General features: G+C 30.1%; 1 protein-coding gene across 1 annotated transcript in view; it reads right to left on the bottom strand.

The window, feature by feature from the left end:
* DCX-EMAP (Doublecortin-domain-containing echinoderm-microtubule-associated protein) overlaps nt 1–22,857 on the bottom strand; it is a 197,633-nt gene extending 174,776 nt beyond the window's left edge. The window contains exons 1-2 of the mRNA XM_075381299.1: nt 22,415–22,857; nt 13,787–13,987 (exon numbers count right to left, since the gene is read on the bottom strand). Of these exons, the coding sequence (XP_075237414.1) occupies nt 13,787–13,987; nt 22,415–22,699 (486 nt within the window). The 5' untranslated portion in view covers nt 22,700–22,857. The remainder of the gene's footprint in view (nt 1–13,786; nt 13,988–22,414) is intronic.
* Between the last annotated feature and the right edge of the window lie 2,662 nt (nt 22,858–25,519).

Below are 25,519 nucleotides of genomic sequence, written 5' to 3'. Positions count from 1 at the left end.
TCTGAGAAGAAAAGATCAGAAGCTTTTGAAATGTGGTGCTATAGGAGAATGTTAAAAATCAGACGGGTGGATAAAGTGACAAATGAAGAGGTATTGTGGCAAATAGATGAAGTAAGAAGGAATTTGGAAAAATATAGTTAAAAGAAGAGACAGACTTATACACCACATACTAAGGCATCCTGGAATAGTCGCTTTAATATTGGAAGGACAGGTAGAAGGGAAAAATTGTGTAGGCAGGCCACGTTTGGAATATGTAAAACAAATTGTTAGGGATGTAGGATGTAGAGGGTATACTGTAATGAAACAACTAGCACTAGATAGGGAATCTTGGAGAGCTGCATCAAACCAGTCAAATGACTGAAGACAAAAAAAAATTAAAAAAAAAGAGTATGAAAAAAGATAAAAAAATATTAATAAAAAAAATATGTAATATAATAGGCGTACGAGGAAGTCTTGTGTTTTCCAAATTAGATTTTTTGTTTTAATGTGAACGTTGCAATCTGTTCAAGAAATTAACAATAAGCACCCCCCCCCCCCACCGAAGACCAAAAATGAGGATGATATTTAAATGAGCTGTGTAGTCTTGTACAGGCTCAGATCGACCATTCGGTTGAGACGTGCAGTTAATTGAACCCCAATCACCAAAGAACACCGGTATCCACGATCTAGTAATCAAATCCATGGAAAAGCAACTAAGATTCGAACCTCGAATCTTCGACTTCGAAAATCAGCTGTTAAACAATTGATCTTCGATGACGAATTAACCATTGGATCACCCGCTGGACTATTAAAATAATTTGTTTTAAATTTTTTTAAATAGTGACAACATGAATAGCTTAACAAATTTATATAATTATAGTTTTAAAAAAATGAGTCTATTTTTAATGTTACAAATGATATTTCTTCATATGGGGAATTTACCTATTAAAATAATGTACCAGACTAATATTAGGGACCCACCGGGTTGGTCTAGTGGTTAACGCGTCTTCCCAAATAAAATAATTTGGAAGTCGAGAGTTCCAGCGTTCAAGTCCTAGTAAAGCCAGTTATTTTTTACACGGATTTCAATACTAGATCGTGGATACCGGTGTTCTTTGGTGGTTGGGTTTCAATTAACCACACATCTCAGGAATGGTCGAACTGAGAATGTACAAGACTACACTTCATTTACATTCATACATATCATCCTCTGAAGAATTATCTAAACGGTAGTTACCGGAGGCTAAACAGGAAATAAAGAGAGACTAATATAAATAAAAATGAAATTTAATCATTAAGTAGAAAATTATTAATTAAGCGGAAGAAGAGACATTGGAAGACCACATAAAAGATGGAAATAGCATATTATGAGTTTGGAACAAGTATAACCCTAATTCATATATGTAAGAAGAAAAGGTTTTTTTCTTTTCTTCGTCAGATATATTAATATAAATATGGAAAAGACCATTTCAAAAGTAATCTGATGTGAGATAAACAAGCTATATCTAACGAATAAAATAATTATGCATGTAAGAAAAAAAAGGAAAAGATATATATATATATATATATATATACACATATAAGAAATAAAAAGGGGAAAATGAGTGTAGAAGAAAATTGTAATAAATATGTATGAAGATATCAAAATTATAACGTATTAAATTTTGACTTAAAAAAGACGACAGCACACTTTAAAAATGAATACATAAATATCAAAAAAACAAACGATAAAAATATGTTAACTAACCTGACCTGGCTAATATAAAAATTTTATATATAAAAAACAGGATAATTTATTAATATATTCAACAAAAAAAAAATAGAGATAATTAGCAATTAAAATTAATTAAGCCTTTGACGTTTTAAAAATAATAATAATAATAAAACAAAAATTGACTTGAAAAAATTAGGTGAAGGTACATTGTATATTTTACACGATTCACTATGAATGCAACACATTTACAATGTTTTCTTACGAAATGACCTAAACACCCCGCACGAAATTAATCCCACTCCTCGCCACGTAAAAAAAAAATCAACAAAGTACGTTTCTTTACCTATTTCAACCCTTCATACAAACCACCCCCTCTCGCTACTTTTATACTATATATTCTTATCATTATGAGAATAACATTACCTTTAGTTACAACCCTTTAAATACAATAACCCCTTACAAGTATATGTCGACAATAAGGTATTTACCAGCACGAACGATCACAATTCTTATTAAACAAAGAAGAATACAATAAAATGAAATGTTAAAACAATCTGAATTCTATTAACACAGTTTAAAAAGTAAAATCCGACCCACATTTTGTCTAATTCTAGGCTAATTGTTAAAAGAGATTATATTTAAATTTCTTTAAAAAAAAAAAACGTTTTTACCTTTTCAAAGGACTCAAAGACAACACATAAATAATAAATATTAAAACACATGATTAACTGGGGGAAAAACACATTGCTCTTTTTATTCATGTTTGGTGCCATCGTGATTTTCAATTATACTAAAAAAATACCCAATTTTGAATTTTGGAAATTGTAAAATTGGTTGTGAAGATAAAACAACATTTTCGAATAAACATGTGATCTGTTAGATCGAGAGTTTACTTGATGCATGCAAACGTTAGCCTTCAGCCTATTAACAAATAACCCATTTGAACTTTGAAAATCGAACGATTGTTTCCGGAGATATTATAAAAGCACCACATTTCGCCTCCTAAAATAGCTCTGTGTCTTATCAGTTGATGATTTTGATAAGTCTAGCCTAGCACAAGGAGCTCACATTACGTCACAACGCTAGCGTTATATGAAGTCCCCACGGGAAGCCCATTATTATTAAACAGAAATATTTTAAATTTATGTAATGATATTTTATTTAACGTAAAATGAATTTTTTTTTGTAATATTTATTCAATTGATTCGAATCATTTAGTTCAAACGGAGCTCACAGTTCACAGTTCATTAATTCCATTCATTAAAGTTTGTGCTTCAACTGGCAAATCTCCACTGTAATAGCCTATGACATTCCCGGTAACCTAAGGATTCAAACGGGTGATCATACATTTAAATCGGTTCAGACGTTGAATTGCTATAGTTGAACAAACATACATACATTAACCGTAAATACAGGGTTATCATAAAAGAATGGTGCGGTTTCAGTAATTCATAGGAGGATTGGAGGGAAATTTCAAGATGTTATATCGGTATCCCCGAAAGCCTACAACCCAAAAGTTTGTTTATCAGCGGTTGTAACCAAAACGTCAGTTCTTGTACTGTTGTTGCGGTGAGTTTAGTGAGTTACTATGTTCACGGATAAAGACAAAGCAAAGTGTGTTTTATTGATGGCCGAATTAAAATCCGTAATTTTAGTTCAACGTGCGTTTCGACGTGAATTCGGAAGAGATCCGCCACACAAAAATAAAATAACACGTCGGTTTAAACGATTCGAAGAAACCGGATCGGTTAAGAAATAGAAATCAACCGGCAAACCAAGTGTACCGGACGAAACGGTTGAACTAATTAGACGATCGGCAATTAGAAGTCCTGGGAAGTCAATCCCCCGTCGAAGCGCCGAATTAGGTATTCCAAAATCAACGGTTCGCAAAGTTTTACGTAAAAAATTGAAATTACACGCTTATAACATAAAGATACTGCAGGAATTGAAACCCGATGATGGTGTAAAACGTTACAATTTCGCCGTTGAAATGTCGGACAGAATAAGTGAAAACGAATCACTTTTAGACAATATAATTTTTAGAGACGAAGCTACATTCCATGTGAATGGATGCGTTAACAGACACAATTCACGAATATGGGGCTGTGAAAACCCACACGCAATTATTAAGAAACAACGCGATTCGCCTAAAGTTAATGTTTGGTGTGGTGTGATAAAAAATCGTGTAATAGGGCCTTTCTTCTTTGCTGAAAAAACAATTAATGGAGTCGTGTATCTTGACATGTTAACCAATTATTCCTTTCCTCAGCCGGATGAACTCGAAAACTTTCATCGACTTCATTTCCAACAAGATAGTGCTCCCCCGCACTTCAACGCGTCGGTCACGGACGCTTTGAACGAAAAATTTGGAGATCGATGGATAGGCCGGCAAGGAACCGTACTTTGGCCTCCAAGGAGTCCAGACCTGACACCTTGCGACTTTTTCTTGCAGGGGTACATCAAAAGCGTTGTTTATACGCAAAAAATTCGCGACCTAAACCGCTTAAATGACAGGATTAATGAAGCGATGACAACCATTAACGAAGAAATGTTAACTAATGTTTGGAGAGAAGTTGAGTATCGGTTGGACATTTGTCGAGCGACTAAGGGCGCATATATTGAAATTTATTAATTATGTAAAAAAATGTTTGAGACGACAAATTTGAAAAATAAAAAACATAAACTGTAAGTAATTCTGTTTTAATTTAAACCATGTTCAAAACCGCACCATTCTTTTATGATAAACCTGTACATTACACTTCTTTTTGGGCAGTAGTGTAAAGAGTACGGTATTCTTTAGGGCCACGTGATAGGACTGTTCGGGTGAAAATGAATTTTCTTTACATTTTGAGGTTTTGGAATACAAATATACGATTCACTTAAAATCTAATTTCCTTATATATATATATATATATATATATATATATAAAGCAATTTGTATAAAATTTGTTGCTCGAAAATTTCCAAAAATACAAAATTAATTTCATTGAAATTTACATATACTGTATGGTAGTGTAACTGAAGTTGTGCATTTTAAGATTAGTCCAGATATTCTTCAGTTATACTCAATGCAAGATCGATCGCAGACAACATAACCTAAATTTGAGGTTATGTTGACTGTGTAGTGCTGCATTACGTACGCGCTTACGTAATAAATTATAGTGGTGAATCAATTTAAAATTGATACTTGTGTGCTAGGGTCTGCTAATAATTTTTAATTATTTTGTCAGACTACGGTTATAATAATTTCACTATCTTATAAACAGAAATATATTATTAAATAACAAAAATAATAAAACCTCTATTAGTTTTCTCATTTAATTTATGTACTATATCTTTCTTGCGCAAAAAAATTATACAAAATAATTATAAAAAAGAATATTATATAAAATGAAATAAAGAAAAGTAGGTCCTCTCGTTAAAAAATTAATTTTCCAGTAAAAATTCATAAACTAAAAAAGGTTTAGCAAAATTCTACACAAGAACGAATTTTTGTTAATTTATTTAGTTTCCTTTAGAAAAATTATCAACTCATTCTACTCTAAAATTTTCCAAAAGAAAAATCTTTTGATCCATAAAAAATTTAAGTTCCTCGTAAAAACGCTTTATAATAAAATATTTAAAAAAAATTCTGATGTCGATACCACATGACTTCCTTGTACACCAATTAAATTACATATAAACATTTTTGCTGCACTTCATTTAAACTTATTTCATTTCAAAGTGAGATACGATTTTTTAATAAAAGTAGACAGTTACGCAACTGCATTGTGGTGGACACCACATTGCATTTCATTTTTTGTGGTGTCCGTATCAGCATTTTATATTAGTTTATATAATAATTTTGTTTCACGTCATTCGAGTAGTTATGTGGTATAACTGAGAACGTGTCCGATCCGTAACAATGCACACATCGGTTCGAATTCGACTTCAAATATTTTTTTTTTCATTTTTTAAATATAATGATTTATTACTAATTATTAACCTCTGATAAAATGTTTGAATTAAAATGATAAGTACATAAAATTTTATTTCACTAATAACTTGATATTTTTTTCATATTTATTTTTTTTTTGTCTTCAGTCATTTGACTGGTTTGATGCAGCTCTCCAAGATTCCCTATCTAGTGCTAGTCGTTTCATTTCATTATACCCTCTGCATCCTACATACCTAACAATTTGTTTTACATATTCCAAACGTTAAGATGATAATAATATGATAATGGCGAGCGAAGCGAGCTCCGAGTTCCTTGGTCGACTCCGAGGTTCGCCTGGGCCGACCTGTACCCCTAACGCCTAGGTTAGATGGTCGGACGAGCGAAGCGAGCTCCGATTGGCTAGTGTAAATATATATAAATGATTATATAAACACGCCGCAATAAAGTGAATAATATTTTCGTACTCATTTTACTTCAAAACGTAAAGAAAATTCAATTTCACCCCCCCACCAGCACCAATATAATCAAAAATAATCGTAATTTTCTTCCGAAAATTCGGAAAAATTTTTTAAATAAAAAAGAAAAATATATATGCATATATTGAATATAGAAATTATACATATCAATTATTATTATTAAATAAAAAGGAAGGAATTAAGTAAGGTCATAATATTTAAATATTATTATTTAGCTATTGAATTTCAGATTAAATAAGTTAATCGTTAAAATACGTAAAATTAAATATTACTTTTAAAAATAGCATTTTTACCGGAAATTAATCCAAACACCACATTATCATAGTAATAAAAATGATAAACAGTTCCATTTGAAATATTATTTTAATATATACATCACTTTAAAACCGTTTTATTTATTAGATTATAAGTACCGGAAATAATAATAATAATAATAATAATAGTTCAAGTATAAGGACAATTCAATTTTGATTATCCGTACTTTAATTAACCTGATAGAATATTCGGTTAATTAATATTACATAATATGTAATAAATCATTCGGATTTTTATGAATTCATCCTTTTTGATAAATTAATTATTCTTAATTTATTATATTTAAGTTTAAATAAAAAAATCTGGTTGTGGACAACACATGAATTCCTTGTACGCCTATTAAATTACGTATACACATTTTTTAAATGAAAAGTACATAATTTTTATTTTATTAATAACTTCTGATATTTTTTCATATTTTTATTATTATTATTATTATCGGAGTATCCGAGAAGAAAAGATTATAAGCTTTTGAAATGTGGTGCTATAGGACAATGTTAAAAATCAGATGGGTGGATAAAGTGACAAACGAAGAGGTATTGCGGCAAATAGATGAAGAAAGAAACATTTGGAAAAATATACTTAAAAGAAGAGACAGACTTATAGGCCACATACTAAGGCATCCTGGAATAGTCGCTTTAATATTGGAAGGACAGGTAGAAGGAAAAAATTGTGTAGGCAGGCCACGTTTGGAATATGTAAAACAAATTGTTAGGGATGTAGGATGTAGGGGGTATACTGAAATGAAACGACTAGCACTAGATACGGAATCTTCAAGAGCTGCATCAAACCAGTCAAATGACTGAAGACAAAAAAATAAAATAAAAAATAAACCTGGAACCAATGAAAATAAGTACCACTGATGATATATCGTTGAAAAGCTCTCAATGAGGGCTTATTACTGCAGTTAAGAAAAAGTCCAAAATTCATTTTTTTTTGGATTCTGAACTTTGGGATGCACAACTAGATGTTACAATAATCCTAAATCAAAAATTTCAACATTCTATGGCCAATTGTTTTTGAGCTATGCGAGATGCATACATAACAAGTCGTGCAGAAATTAGTCAAAATGGATAATTCCGTTGAAATTTGTAAACCGAAATTTTTCGCTATCGTAATACATCATTTACTTTGAACAAGGAAGAAAAAATCGGTTAAAAATATGCAAATAAATAAGAAGATAAATTTTACAAATATTTGAAAAAGGGAAGAATTTTGGGGGCAAAAGTTTCTTTAAAAATGTTAATATAATCATACAAGCATGTACTTACTTAATATAAATAAACTGAGGTTGTATTTGGAAAACTTAGAAAAAATTGATCACTCAAAATTCCCCCACCCGATAGAAATATTTACCCCAAAACATTACAAACAAATTTGCCCATATATACGAAGAATCTCTGTACAAAATTTTATCAAAATCTGTTTATCCAGTCATAATTTATAAAACTTCAAACCCGACATGTATATACGAACGACATTACATCCCCCATTTTTTGTTTTTTGGGGTCCCTGGATGGATCATGAAACTTGGAGATATGAAAAAAAAACCATACCACAATTTTTGATTACCATTTAACAGGGACATTATTATTTGAAATAATTTTTAAAATATTATATTAAATTGTGTTAATACAACTGTCAATAGAATAACTTTATAATTTTCAAAATTTTACCATTTTCAGTTCTAATGTTATCAAATGTTGGAACTGTACTTTCCGGAGTACACTGGAGTTCCCAGGCAATAATAAAATAATATTTTTAAATTCAGGGTCATCATAAAAGAATGGTGCGGTTTTGAACATGGTTTAAATTAAAACAGAATTACTTACAGTTTATGTTTTTTATTTTTCAAATTTGTCGTCTCAAACATTTTTTTATACAATTAATAAATTTCAATATGTACGCCCTTAGTCGCTCGACAAATGTCCAAACAATACTCAACTTCTCTCCAAACATTAGTTAACATTTCTTCGTTAACGGTTGTCATCGCTTCATTAATCCTGTTTTTTAAGCGGTTTAGGTCGCGAATTTTTTGCGTATAAACAACGCTTTTGATGTACCCCCGTAAGAAAAAGTCGCAAGGTGTCAAGTCTGGACTCCTTGGAGGCCAAAGTACGGGTCCTTGCCGGCCTATCCATCGATCTCCAAATTTTTCGTTCAAAGCGTCCGTGACCGACGCATTGAAGTGCGGGGGAGCACCATCTTGTTGGAAATGAAGTCGATGAAAGTTTTCGAGTTCATCCGGCTGAGGAAAGGAATAATTGGTTAACATGTCAAGATACACGACTCCATTAATTGTTTTTTCAGCAAAGAAGAAAGGCCCTATTACACGATTTTTCATCACACCGCACCAAACATTAACTTTAGGCGAATCGCGCTGTTTCTCAATAATTGCGTGTGGGTTTCAGAGCCCCATATTCGTGAATTGTGTCTGTTAACGCATCCATTCACATGGAATGTAGCTTCGTCTGTAAAAATTATATCGTCTAAAAATTATTCGTTTTCACTTATTCTGTCCAATATTTCAACAGCGAAATTGTAACGTTTTACACCATCATCGGGTTACAATTCCTGCAGTATCTGGATTTTATAAGCGTGTAATTTTAGTTTTTTTACGTAAAACTTTGTGAACTGTTGATTTTGGAATACCTAATTCGACGCTTCAACAGGGGATGGACTTCCCAGGACTTCTGATTGCTGATCGTCTAATTAGTTCAACCGTTTCGTCCGGTACACTTGGTCTGCCGGTTGATTTCTGTTTCTTAACCGATCCGGTTTTTTCGAATCGTTTGAACCGACGTGTTATGTTATTTTTGTGCGGCGGATCTCTTCCGAATTCACGTCGAAACGCACGTTGAACTAAAATTACGGATTTTAATTCGGCCATCAATAAAATACACTTTGCTTTATCTTTATCCGAGAACATAGTAACTCGCTAAACTCACCGCAACAACAATACAAGAACTGACGTTGTGGTACAACTGCTGATAAAACAAACTTTTGGATTGGAGGCTTTCAGGGATACCGATATAACATCTAGAAATTTCCCTACAATCTTCCGATGAATTACTGAAATTCTTTTATGATAACCCTCTAAGTGGGAAGTATACTTCCCAGAGCCTGCTAAAGGGAACGTACTTTCTTTCATGCAGCATAACTCTAGCGATCAGGAAAGTAGTGTTTGTAATGTGCAACAACTATTTACTTCTTCCTATGTTAAGCTAATCAATTTACGTTTTTTTTAATACAATTTTTTAATTTTTTTTTTTATTTTTTACTAATATATCCTTAATAGTTCCATAGCTTATATTTCCGTAGCGTAGTGGTAGCGTCTCGTCCTATTATCCCAAGGTCCCGGGTTCGAATCCCGGTCGGGAATTTACACACGCTGTAAAATTCCATTTCCACATTTTACATAAAAGCTTTTTAAGATCCAGTAGCATGTTTTTTCCTATCTATAAAACATCTACTATTTATTTATACACTTTACACCAAAATATTTTTTATTAACTAACAGCATTCTTCGTCTAATATTCCTTTCTGAAACAATTTTGTTCTTTAATTTAAAATTCATATCTTTATATTAAATAATTATTTTTTAATATTACAAACACCTTACCTTACCTTTTTATTTCTATAGTGTATAACTGACGTTTCAATGATTATATTTTTTATGGTAAAAGATAATATACAACTGTCATTGCGTCTTCTAATATCAAATCTAAGTCAGTTAAATTAAGGGATTTGATTTTGACATAAACGGTATTCTTTTCTATTATATTTTTAAAAAAAAAGATTTCTTTTTGAACTATCATATACACTTACATGAAATCACGTATACAATTGTTATACATATCATTTTAAAAGTCTACAATTTAATATTTGACATAGAATTTATTTGATTGATAGATTATTCTAAGATAATATAATAATGTCAATTAAATATAAGTTAGATTATATAAATCAATATAAATTGATAAATGTGTATTTAAATTTTTCAGTTTATATAATGTATATATGTATGTCATTTACTTATCATAAATCAAATAGAAAATAATAATTTTATCAAACATATTCATTTTTTGTTATAATATTTTGAACCACACCCTAATTTCCGGTTATTACAAAAACCAATTTTATACTCGTATATATATTTCACACATCGATATACATATATATGAATGGTTATATATATAGAATGATTCAGGAGGAAATGGAAAATTATTTGAAACTGATTCTACAACTTAAAGAAAGAAATCTGACGTGACAATCACATGACTTCCTTATATACCTATTAAATTACATATACACATTTTTTGCTGCATTTCATTTAATAAACTTATTTCATTTGAAAGTGAGACACGTTACTCCAATTCTTTAATAAAGTGGACAGTTACACGATTGCATTGTAATGGACACCACAATACATCACATTTTTTTGTGGTGTCCGTATAAGCATTTTATATTAGTTTATATATTAATTTTGTTTCACTTCCCCCCAAGCATTCGTGTTATTCAAGTGAAAACGTGTCGGATTCGTAATCAAGCACACATCGGTTCGAATCCGTCTTCATATAAGTGTATTTTTTTAAACTTTTTTTTAGGTAGATTTCATAAGAACCTATTGTAATGGATACTATGATTCGACTTTTCACATCCCTCAGACCCCAAAACCACCGTCAGCTCAAAAATATATATTTTACTTTCTTGTGGACACGATAACTGCCCTAATTTTGCGTCGATCATTTTCAAATTGATACATAAAATATAATGACCCAAAATTTAGGTCGAGTTCGTTAATGGGTAAAATCGGACCATGGGGGGAGTTTTCGAAAAAAAAAATCGTTTAACTTTCTTATTAAATAAAATATCGAATTCGGTTAAAATTCCTACTTTTCTTTGGATAAGGGCCTAAAACGTATCTAAGTAAAGGTTTTTGATATCATTAACCATTGGCAAAAAAATGGGTTTCAAAGAAAAAAAAATCATACCTCCCTTAATAAGTACAGTAGCGAATCGGTTTAAAAAGGTCGTTAGTGTTCTAAAACTTTGGTCTGGAATAATTTTTGATATGACCAACCCTTACGATAAGGGATGATCAAAATTCTGCTGGAATTGTAAGAAGATGGGGCTTGTGGTATGCTGAACATGCAACCATTGTCGTATTGAGTAAATTTGAAGTTTTTCTTAACTTTAAAGTGGAAATATTTATTATCCCTTACTTAGTACCAGTAAAATGTACCTCCGCCTTCCGGCGTGCCGAAAGGGATTTTTTAAATATTAAACTAACAAGGTGATAGAGTAAAAAAAACATAAGAGGTGCGGGTTGATTTTCAGGAAAACCCTTTTTTTAGGATTACTTATACAGGGTGTCCCATATAAAACGCAACCCATCAATCACTCATCCATGAAATTTCAAAAGTCAAGCTTACTCCCCTACTCGTTACTGAAATGGACTCGTCCAACATCTAAACATCGCGGCGACGCAGTATAACACTACCGATAGTAACAACAATGGAATCATAACGTTCAGTATATTGCTAGTGACAAGATGGTGTTTTCGCTAGATGAACGTGTTTTCATTATCGAGTCATACTTCAGTACGAAATCAGCGGTTGCAGTGCAAGATTTTTTTCGCCATAAGTACCCAGATAAACCGGCTCCTAACAAAACATCAGTATTAAGGTTTCGCAAAATTTAGAGAGACCGGTTCTGTTAATAACAAGGAACACAAAAGATCTGCGTCGGTGTTGAATACAGACACATTCGCTGAAATCAAAGACCGATTACTCGCCTCGCCAAATAAATCGATCAGACGTTTGTCTGCTGAAATTAATTTGTCTAAATCGACTATTCATCGGGCTACCAAACGATTACAATTACAACCTTATCGCATTTAAACGGTTCATCGACTTCTTGAGCCCGGCAAAGAAAAACGGCTACAATATTGTCAACTGTTCCGTCGATTTCTGCGTGAGCGAATTAACGTTATGGATTCGTTACTTTTCACAGATGAAGCACGGTTTCGTTTGGATGGCTACGTAAACAACCAAAACATTACAATTTGGAGCGCTGAAAATCCCCACGTTTTTTACGAAAAACAATTACACCCGCAGAAGTCGGGCGTATGGTGAGCGATATCGCGGAATAAAATAACCGGTCCTATTTTTTCGAGTATACCGTTAATGCAGAACGATATCAGGATATTTTATTTCCGTTCATCGCACTCTTGGAAGAGGAAGACAGACACTGCTGGCTACAACATGACGGTGCGACATCGCACTACGCAGGTTCAACTTCTGATTTCGTCGAGGATTCTTTGGTAATCATGTTATCGGTCGAGGCTTGTGGCCACCAAGATCTCCAGATTTGACTGCGGCGGATTTTTTTTTTACAGGGTTACCTCAAAGAAAAAGCCTACAGCAATAAACCACGAACGCTTGAACGATTGAAAGTCAATATTGAACAAGCTGTATTAAATATCCAGCCACAAATTTTGAAAAAAGTTGCAAGAAACGCTGTAAAAAGAATTGAAGCTTGTATTCAAGATGATGGCGGCTACTTCCAACATTTACTCTAAATGTAAGGTAATGGATGGTAATTATAAAAATTACATTTACATTTACACATGCCTTTTTATTATTTCAATACCTACCAATATAAGGTTGGATTGCGTTTTATATGGGACACCCTGTATATGTATGCATTGTAGATAACAAGATTTGCTTAATACGTAATATAGATTTTTTTTTCTAAATTCCCTCTGAAGAAAATCGATATCGATTTTTCACGATAACCCCTTTAACGAATTATAAAAGAAAAATTAATATGATCAATGGGTTATATAATCAATGCCTTGTTTGGGTCAAATTGAAAGAAAATCGGCTCGATGAATATTGTAATATAAGCCCAAAAATACTACGAATTACATATGTACGCAAACATACATAAATAAGTTTTTTCGACTAGATGAACAACTTGGTCCTTGAAACATAAAATTTTTCAAAAATTTCGATACCCCATTTTTGAACATATACTTTACCTTTTAATATAGTTGTTCTTGCTATATTCATCGAGAATGAAAAACACCTGATTTTTTCAACCCTTAATCGATTTTTTAGAAATATTAGATGTTTTTGCACCAATTTTAAGGGCGGGGAAGTAAAAAATAAGAAATTTTTGACATTACTACAGTATATGTTTAATTAACAAAACTCAACCTTAAAAAAAATCAGTTAATTTTACTAATGGCATAAAAAAACCGAATAATTAATTCATAAAAAAAATTTACATTTTTATAAGCAAACCACATTTAATTATTTAATATATAAGAATAAAAAAAAAAAAAAAAACTGAACTTACCTTCCGAGCTTTCCAGTAATTAAGATTATTAAATTTATGTCCGCTAACTTCAGGAGCTGCTGGAATAGATTTCCTTCGTCCAGCAGCATGAACTGGCATTGTAGAAGACGTTTCACTAAGATTATCACCGATTCCAGGACTACCTGGTCTACTTCCCCAGTAACCAACTCCACCACCACCAAGTACGGTACGAGGACGGGGCTGTAACATTATAAAAAAAAAATAACATTAATATATTATGGTGAAAAAGATTTATATAAGTAAATTATCAATAAAAAAATTCAAATTAATTCATTATACTTTATTTACCCTTAGGCAGGTTCTTCTTACCAGTCATTTTTATTCTTTTAATAACTTCTTTTGTTATTTATCATAAATATGATTTTTTTCTTCTACTTTTTCAACTGATACTATAAAATTATATTTTTAAAAGAACCCTTTATATGATTTTAAATGATCTAATAATTTTTTTTTACTTTAACTAGTGATGTGAAGGACTGATATCCAAATAAAAGGGTTTCATTCTTTTATCCCTTCTAAAATAATTTCATTTTCTAAGTGTTTTATCCGTTTAACGTTACTCATTTCATAAATAAAATTAAATTTTTTGTCTAAATTTAAAAAAAAATATGAGTAAGGAAATGATTTGTAAAAAATTTAAAGGATTAAACAAGAAATTTAAAAAAAAATTAAACGATTTTAAAAAGAATAAAAGACGTCTATCAAATAAAATTTTAAGTGAAAAAAAAATAACTTGATAAATTATATCCTTAAAGGAAAAATTTTATTTGGAATAAAAGGAAAAGATAAAAAATCATATGATACGTAATATAAAAGATAGAATTAAGAAAAAATAAAAATAAAAAACTAGTAAGAAGAATCTGCCTAAGGGTACCTTATGATAATAAATTCAAAAAATATAAAATTCTTCCAAATTATTCCACTACATTTTGACTTCCTTGACGAAGTAAAGGAAGTATTATGATCGCGAAAAATTTAGGTTTTCAGATTTCAACGGAAATATCCATTTTGACTATCCCTGAATTCTTTTATTAGTTTCGGCGTGACATCTGTACGTATATCTCACATAACTCAAAAACGATTAGCCATAGGATGTTGAAATTTTAGATTTAGGACTGTTGTAACATCTAGTTGTCCACATACTCTTTTGATTGGACTGGACCAAAAGTGTCCAAAAAAGTCCAAAATTTTGGATTTTGGACGTTTTCTTAACAACTATAATTAGCCCTTATTGAGAGCTTTTTAACGATATATCATAAGTGGTACTTATTTTAATCGGTTTTATATAGCCAAATAGAATTTTAATTAATGAAATATTTGGGTCTTACAAGGGGAAGGCACATCGGTACAAATCCGACTTCATTTCCTTTTTTTAATTTTTTTTCATTTAAGTATATTGTTTTATTAATCATTATTAACCTCTGATTTTAAAAATATTTTTACGATAAATAATAATTCAATAATAACAATAAAAATAAAGAAATGAAAATATAACATTAGTTATTAATGAAATAAAATTTTATGTACTTTTCATTTAAAAAAAAAAAAATCTGTATATATAATTTAATATGTGTACAAGGAAGTCATGTGGTGTTAGATTTTTTGTTATTACAAAAAAAAATACTTTTTCGGCTTAAAAATTATGAAAGTTTTTGCCACATTTTAATCTGTTTCATTTAAAATAAATATCAAATTCTGTTAAATTTTTATTTATTTTCAAATGACTTTACATAAGAGTAATTTTCGCAAAATTTAATTCCTTATAAAACTTATTACACAGTACTGTTCGCCTACAACGAGAATGCAGCTTTAAAGAATGCAGGAGCTGCAAGCTCCTATTGTGTGTGTGTGTGTGTGTGTGTGTCAGCCTGCTTGCCTTACTTACAGACTGACGAAGGGAAGTGCCCGATATGATAAGAATTACTCTCACGTTATTATTGGTTACAAAACAAAGACTACGATTGGTTGGAATTTTGTGCCCGATATGATAAGAATTACTCTCACGTTATTATTGGTTACAAAACAAAGACTACGATTGGTTGGAATTTCGTGCCCGATATGATAAGAATTATTCTCACCTTATTATTGGTTACAAAACAAAGACTACGATTGGTTGAAATTTCGTGCCCGATATGATAAGAATTACTCTCACCTTATTATTGGTTACAAAACAAAGACTACGATTGGTTGGAATTTCGTGCCCGATATGATAAGAATTATTCTCACCTTATTATTGGTTACAAAACAAAGACTACGATTGGTTGAAATTTCGTGCCCGATATGATAAGAATTACTCTCACCTTATTATTGGTTACAAAACAAAGACTACGATTGGTTGGAATTTCGTGCCCGATATGATAAGAATTATTCTCACCTTATTATTGGTTACAAAAGAAAGACTACGATTGGTTGGAATTTCGTGCCCGATATGATAAGAATTACTCTCACCTTAATATTGGTTACAAAACAAAGACTACGATTGGTTGAAATTTCGTGCCCGATATGATAAGAATTACTCTCACCTTATTATTGGTTACAAAACAAAGAATACGATTGGTTGAAATTTCGTGCCTGATAATGATAAGAATTACTCTCACCTTATTATTGGTTACAAAACAAAGACTACGATTGGTTGGAATTTTGTGCCCGATATGATAAGAATTACTCTCACCTTATTATTGGTTAAAAAACAAAGACTACGATTGGTTGAAATTTTGTTCCCGATATGATAAGAATCTCACCTTATTATTGGTTACAAAACAAAGAATACGATTGGTTGGAATTTTGAGCCCGATATGATAAGAATTACTCTCACCTTATTATTGGTTAAAAAACAAAGACTACGATTGGTTGAAATTTTGTTCCCGATATGATAAGAATTACTCTCACCTTATTATTGGTTACAAAACATATTTGGATTTACAATAATTTTCGTGGAATGTTCTATTTTTTTTTTTTTTTTATATGTATATATATATATATATATATATATATATATATATATATATATATATTTAGATCAAAAAATAATAAAACCATTAAATTTTGGCCCACAATTTATTTTAGTAAATTCATTTATCATTAAGCGGTAATTCGTAAGGATTTCAATGCAATTTTTATAAATAAATCTTTTTTTATAATTTTAATCAGTAGAATAAGTCTTAAAAATTTAAGCAGAAACTACTTGTATTATAATAGTAAATTATAACAAATCATTTTTTTAAATTTTTAATCGTGGTACGTAAGGGGTGGTTATATCATAAATCAACAATAACAGGTTTTTAAATTTTATAAATAATAATTTATCTAATAATAAATAATAATAACAATTCTATGTAATCAGGATTCATACGAGGTTATTTATTAATAATCAAAATTTATCTAAAATGTCTAAGAATTTAGGATTTTGAAATTAAATAAATAAGTATTTTATTACTTGGATGTTTTAAAACCTCTAATAATAAACACAAGCATTAATACTAGTAAATGTTAGTATATTTATAAGTGTTTTAAATAATGGAATTTAAAAAAAAAACTAGGTTATTTCATATACAGAATTAAATTGCCAGCCTCCGTGGCGCGAATGGTTCGACCTTTTATCCAGAGGTCCTGAGTTCGAATCTAGGTAAGGCATACCATTTTTCATACGATACATTTTCCTATCCCACGCACAAGTTTCAAGATTATATAGCGATGTCATCAAACAAAAAAAAGAAGAAAAAAATCATTGGGACGCTGATTATCCGAAATCCGATTTTATGGAAATTCAATTATCCGAACTGCTTACATCCACACTAGGGAATTAAAAAAAAATAATTAATACTCTACTTTAAAAAATATAAAATTTTATTAAAATAAGATTTTATTTTAACAAGATATACAGAGTGTATCAGGAAGTTTTCCCGGAACTTTCATAATCCATTCAACTTCTGAAAATAATGGAAAAAGTTCATATAAGCACGTCCAAAATACTTCGTTTGAGTTACGACTAATGAAAGATTTTGGTTGGATTTTAGTTATCCTGGTGAAATGAAGTACAAAAAATTTTAGGACGTTAACTAAGAAGCTAAATTAGTGATTTCTTGCCTGAAAAATCGAATAAAATAGATCCCAGAATCGTATCTGAGGTAGTTTTTAATAAATCTGGGATGAAAAAACCAAAAAAGTGGGATAAAAATGTCCTTTTTTTAGGTTCGATGTACAATAATTTTGTTAAACGGTTAATAATCAGGTAAAACCTTACAAACAAAAATTTTAGAGAATTTATTTGTGAACAAAATGATATGATAAGTTGAATAAAACAAAGAAAAGATCGAAAAATTCTAATTTTATTTATAAACGGTACATTACTACTACATTTTTTAGAAAAGTACGCGTATTTATTTAATGTTCATTTTGGTGATGTGAAAAAATTTTGTAAAAACATTTACTGGTTAAAATTGTTTAAATATTTTTTTTTTAAATCTGGAAATAAGACAACAATCCTACCTTAGTAAAGGGCATTTGTATGTGTGTCCGTTCCCGTTAGCTTAGCACATAAAACACTAGTAGTGCGAGTGATGTCATTCCGTACAACAATATGTAATAATGTGCTCAGATAACAAGCACCGGAATGTACCGATCACTAACGGAAAATCCCGATTCATTAGTACATGTCTCGTGATGGTCAGGTGTATACTTGTTACATTATTATATATCGATATATCGTATATATATCGATATATATGCGAAATATATATTAATTATATATTTTTTTTATTTATAATTCTTTTTTTTCATAAAATAATAAAAAATAACCAAAAATAAAAAAAACTCAAATTACCCATGATACAACTGGAAAACTGTTTTTGAGCAAGTACAGGTGTATGTTGTGTTATTAACAGTAAAAATATGGAGTGGAATGAAACTGAAATTGTCTGCATTCATAACCCATAAAAAATTAAAATCATAAACAAAACGTAAAAATAAATAACCTAAAACTTATTTACTAAATTTAATGTAGTTGTATATATCGAGAAATATCGTCTATATCGATTGTCATTATCGATCGTTATCTATGTCAACGTCGAAATCCGCAGACAGTTATTATGTGGTTTTAATTTACTAAGCATTTAGCACAGTTGGTATTAATAGAATTGTATAAATGAAATTTCCACTTACCAACAATTTAAAATGTGTAAATCCTAGCACTTTCGGTTCTGTTACTCCATCTTCAGGGATTTTCTAAAAGATTTTAATTTAAATTCAACTAAATATTAGTTGGTCAAAAATAAAATTAATTCGTACGTCAAGTAACGTCACGTTTGTAAAATGTTTGCGACTATTATCAGCCAATACCGTTTTCATCGATATCAATAGTTTGCAACTATTATAATAGTTGCAAACATCTTACAAACATGACGTTACTGTCTTACTGACGTACGAATTAATTTTATTCTTGACGACCGACTATTATGATCATAATAGTTTAATTTAAAAACCATTATTTATTTGAATTTAAATTAACATCCCTGAAGATGGAGTAACAACTCCGAAAGTGCTACACTTTTTAAATTGTTTGTAAAAGGAAATTTAATTTATACAAGCTATTATGTGATTAATGTTTTGTAAATAACTCAACCCGTGTCACCTAGCGGGTACATTTTTTGCAAAAATATTTATTTTCACGTAATTAATATATGTTAATCGGACGATAAATGCAATTTTCCCAAGTATCTTAATTTCAGCGCCATCTAACGGGTCCATTTTTCGTAGAGGTATTTCTTTCCATGTATAACACTTATTCTGAATATGAGTCAAATCGGACCAGATCAACAATTTTTCGAAATATCTCTCGACCCCATCGCCACCTACTAATTCATAAACCTTTGCGGGCGTGCGTGCAATTCACCAAAATTTCATCGCAATCGGATGAATGGTATAAGGAGCATACGGGCAAACAAACATTCATTTATATATATATATATATATATATAGAGAGAGAGAGAGAGAGAGAGAGAGAGAGAGAGATATAATGGAAAAGTAATGATAAATGAATAAAATTTTTAAAAAATCAATATTTTTTTTTACTTTGACTGGCTCTTCTAAAATTACCACCAATGTATTTTTATTTTTATTTTTTTCTTGAATCGCTTGTCTTACTAGTATTCTTAAAAAGAAATTTAAAAAAAAAATCGGTTAAAAATGTGCAGTAAATGAGACTTTTATTTATTTATTAATGAATTTTTATTAATCTCCGGGACCACCGTTGAGTACTACTTTAGTGGATGAGATGAACGATAACTTTTTTAGCGTGTGAAAATGCCACGCCTGACCGGGGGATTCAAATCCGGGACCTCCGCATGAATGGCCGAGACTCTACTACTCGCACCACGGCTGCGCGAATACATACATATATATATATATATATATATATATATATACATATACATATACTAGGAATATGTAATTCGTATTTTCAATTTGCTCATAAATACAAAGGAATCCTACATTAAATATTAATAATATCTTTAATTGGACACTTTAAAAAAAATAAATAAATGAAAAAACATTTAACATTTATGTAACATTATATATGTATATATGTAACATTTATGTAAAAACATTTAAGTAGTTTAAAAAAAAAAACAGATTTTTTAAACTAAAAATAACAAATATTTTAATTTTATTACATTTTTTTTTTTTTTTTTTTTTTATTAGTTATAAAACATATATCTATCTGATTGTAAGTTTATTTATATACCAAAATTAAAAAAAAAGGAAAAATATTGTAGTACTTGTAAAAAAATAGTACAATCGTGCTGTTTTTAGTTTAAATCTGATAATAGTTTCATATATTAACACTAGAGTTGTTACAATCCAACAATAAATAGGACATCTGATCTAACCTCAAATTAGTAATACATCAAACGACCTTTAAAATAAATAATAGGTTATATAATAAAAGAAAATAAAGAAATTATATATATATAAATAATTAATACCATTTTTATATATTATTAAATAATAATGTAATATTTAGTTAAAAATTTTTATTTACGAAATTATTACGCATAATTGTTTTTTTAATATATGTGCTTTGTTGTGTGCGCGCGTTTGTGTTTGATAAAGCAAACATATAAATAATTAAATATATTAATCTACAAAAGAAATATTATATAATAATAAAAATAGAGTTAATAAAAAGTTATTTATTTACTAAAACAAAAATAAAATTGATTTTTTTTGTAATTTTAAGACCTATATGCCTTAATAAGTATTTATTTTCAATAAATAAATAAAATTGACAAGAATGAAAAAATATATATATATATAAATTAATTTGATTAAATAAAGTAAATAAAAAAAAATAATAAATAAATAAAAATGCATTTTAAACATTAAATCATCACCATTTAAAAGGACAAAAAAGAATGTATTTTAATTTAGTTATTATTTTTTAATAAAAAAAATAATAATTAAAAATAAGAGAGACGCATACTTTTTAAAACGAAAAGCGCTAGTGTAAAATTTTGAAAAAAAAAGGGAGAATAAAAGAAAAAGAGTTTGTGTTGAGTGTGTTTTAAAATCATTTTAATAATTATTTAAGATTTCCGGCCTCTGTGGGTCGAACGTTTCGGCCTTTCATCCGGGAGAATCCCGGGTTCGAATCCCGGTTAAACATGGCATTTTCACACACGCTACAAATAATCATTCATGCCATCCTTTGAAGTAATACCTAACGGCGATCCCGAAGGTTAATTACTTCTTTACTTCTCGTCCCGGAGATTATTTAAATTTTATTATTAGTATTTTTATTACTAGGAGAGACAGCTAAAATAATATATATATATATTATTTTAGATATATATATACACATATATAGTAAACATTTTTATGTAACATATTAAAACTCGAATTTACAGAAGAAAAAAATATTATCTAACTACAAAAAGATGTAAATAAATATTTATATATATTTTTTTATAAAAAAACTAATCAATAAACAAAATAAAGTTATGCCATGTAAAATGTACTTCTTTATTTTTTTTAAAATAAATATTAATAATAATTTTTATATATATTTATTTATAAAATAAACGAGCGAAATACAAAAAAAAAAAAGATATAAAATCCCTTTTTCTATACAATTTAATTTACAAAACTATTGAGTAATCCATTATATAATTATTTTAATCATAAAAACAAACTAAAATAATGAATTTACGATATTATTTTATCATCATTTTTATTAAAAATTAAAATTAATAAATATTATAAATAAAAAAATAATTCACAATTCTATTTTATAAAAAAAATATTTTTCAAAACCCACCTGTTAATATAAAAGAAGGTATTTGTTGTTATTATGAAGGGCACACTATTTTTAGAAATATATATATATGTATACAAAACACACAATTTGAATAAAATCTATGGTGGTTAATTTTAATAAAAAAGTAACTTAAAACATTATAAAAAAAATAATAAGAACACAGTGACACTATTTTTTGCAATGTGGTTTAAAAAAAAAATATATATATATAACGCTACGTAAGACAACATACAACAAAACACGTTAAATGCAAGAACAACCTAGATACAATAAAAGACTGTATTAACTATTACCTCATCTTCCACTATGTCTTCTTCAGAATCAGAGTTTTCATTACCGCCACCACGCGGCGCTACTGTAGTCATATCATCACCCGCCATATTACCATGACCGCCCATTCCACCGCCGACGCCTCCTACACCAACACCTCCACCGCCGCCGGCAGGAATTCCCGCCATACCTTCAGAAGTTTCACTTGATGGGCCTTGCATAATTGCTTCGTTGTCATAAGCTGACGTCATACGAGAATTTGGTCTTGATGGGTGCTGAACTGCTACCGGAGGGGCAGCAGTCAGCATGGCACGTTGCCTCCAAATTTTTACTGATTTTTATATCCTTCCGAGTCGGAATTTTTATTTTTTTTAATTTTCTTTTTTAAAAAGTATATATTTAGCGATCTACCAGATCACTGTGTTTTTTCTTTTAACTTTATTCAAGATAAAAATTCTGTCGGTTTTTTTTTTGTTGTAATTCCTGAAACAAAATAATAAATAAACAAAACAAATAAAATAAAATAATTTATAAATAATTAATAATGTAATTAGTTATTTTATTAAAAAAAAAAAAAAAAATTGTTTCACTCTAACCAAAACAAAAACGTACAATTTTAATTTTATCACTGAAAAAGAATTCCTTAGGATGTATATACATTGACATAATTAGGAAACCACCGGGTTGATCTAATTGTAAACGCGTCTTCCCAAATCAGCTGATTTAGAAGTCCAGCGTTCAAATCCTAAAAAAACTATTATTTTTATACGAATTTGAATATTATATCGTGGATACCGGCGTTCTTTGGTGGTTGGGTTTCAATTAACAACACATCTCAGGAATGGTCGAACTGAGACTGTACAAGACTACACTTCATTTACACTCATACATATCATCCTCTGAAGAATTATCTAAACGGTAGTTACCGGAGGCTAAACAGGAAAAAGAAAGAAAGTTGTAACTGACCGTAAATTTATTATAGGCGACTTAAAAATAAAACAAGACATTTTAAAGAATAACGAGCATCCAATGTCGATTTTAACATACAATAAAATTAAGAATGAAACGGTACCGTTGATTTTTTTACTTAGCCAGATATAATAATGTAAATTAGTTGACTTAAGCTCTATAAAGAACAATCATTATATGTAGTACCTACATACAGAACATCATTATCCTCAGAGAAAGCGAACATCATAAATTAATGTGAAAAATACTATTACACTGTAAAAATACATTGTTTTTTTTTTTTTTTTGTTTTTTTTTGCCTACATCTTCGAGCCGGACATCCAATTAAGTATACTCGACTCGGGGACGTGTCCTTTTCGGATCTTTTAATTGCCTGCCTCTAATCTCCAACGAAAGAACCAGGCCCGGCTATGCCGTTCCCAGCCCCCCCGCCGGAGACCGGGTCTCGGTCTTTCCTTTTGCCAGCCTCAAACCGACGGCGCAGGAGCCGAAGCGTATCCGGGAACCCACACCGCCGGCCCTCTGTCTTTTCATTTTTTCTCACCTAACGGACCCCACGAGTCCCCGCTCCATCAAGGGAACTCGCATACCAGAGCATGTGAGCCCCCAGGAACGGGGCTGTCCGCCCAGCCCTGCTATAAACTAAAACCCTCAGTATCCTAGTCGTCTTGCATCATCTTCTTTTATTCTGAGGAATGCTCTTGCAAATATTGCAAAATTATGTCAGTTTCCGGACATAGCCAAGAGCGACTCCGAGAGCTGCTCCGGTCGGGTATGTATCAGTCCTGCGTTTATACGATGTTCCTCCCATCGTCTGCACTCAAAAATAGTGTGTTCGGCATCGTCAACCGCATCGCAGTAACAACAGATTGGTGACTCTCTCCTGCCAAAAATACATTGTTAGGATAAATTAACATTCCGGTCTCAATAAAAAGAAGACAAAAATGTACTGTAAAGAAACACCTCTTGAATATCCAATACATGGAAATTTGAATCAGACGCAAAAAAAAAATACAATAAAAAAATTGTTAATTTTAAATGGATTTGAAAGGATTTTATTTAATTTTTTTGTTAAATATGAATATTTAAGTTTTAAAGGTCGATAAACTTCAAACTATTGCGATTACCTTTAAACTTTCTTTTCAATAATAAAAAATATGTTGAATAAGGTATTTTTAATTAAAACATTTAAAAAAAATAAAAACATTACCAATAAAACATTTTTTTAAATAAAATAATATGCAGAAAAGAAAAAATCCAAAATCAATTTTTTTGGATACTTTTGGTTCAATTGATTGAAATCAAAAGGGGAGATCCACAGTTAGGTGTTACAACAGTCCGAAATCCAAAATTTCAACATCTTACAGCAAATCGTTTTTGAGTTATTATACATACGTACAGACGTCTAGACGAAACCAGTCAAAATGCAATCAGGGATGGTCAAAATGGATATTTTCTTTGAAATCTGAAAACCGAAATTTTTCGCGATCACAATATCTCTTTTACTTCGTACAAAGAAGTAAAAAATATTTAAAGTGACCACTATTACTGTCGCACCGACGCGAATAAATAAGGTATACGAGCGCGCTTTAGTTATAATCATTGAATTAAATAAACAAATAATATTATATTTAAATAAAATGATAAATATTTTTAATTAAGTTGTGTGTGTGTAAGCCGTGCATTAGAAAAAAGCCGTGTGACGGGAAAGTCCTACAACTGTGTTGTCAGCTTTTTTCTTAAGTTACTGTATTAATTATGGAACAATTTTTGAACAACATAATTTAAAGAATGGATTATTATACGTAAAATATTTAAAGCTTACCTTTCTGGATTATGTATAAATAAATTGTTCCGAAAGGAGAGTATAAAGCAAGCCGCAAACAGATGGCCATACGAGACGCTCTCCCCAAATGGAAATCAGTCACTTTGTTGCATATAACCTTGTCACTTATTTATTGACATAGAAAAAGCGACTTTAAATGAAAACTGAAGGCGCTTTAAAGTGAAGAGCAAGTTTTAAGAAATTTTTACCGTACACTTTCGCGCTTTTAAAGTTACGTTTCTTGATAACCGAAAAGAAATATCGAAAAAAACAACGTGACCGTATTTCTAGAAAATATAATTTAATCTACAAACGGTTTTTGAATTTGATTTGA

This window comes from Lycorma delicatula, chromosome 13 (genome assembly GCF_047948215.1).
Source record: "Lycorma delicatula isolate Av1 chromosome 13, ASM4794821v1, whole genome shotgun sequence".
NCBI classification, from domain to species: domain Eukaryota; kingdom Metazoa; phylum Arthropoda; class Insecta; order Hemiptera; family Fulgoridae; genus Lycorma; species Lycorma delicatula.
The sequence above is the reverse complement of the archived record's forward strand: the minus strand, read 5'-3'. Positions and strand labels throughout refer to the sequence as shown.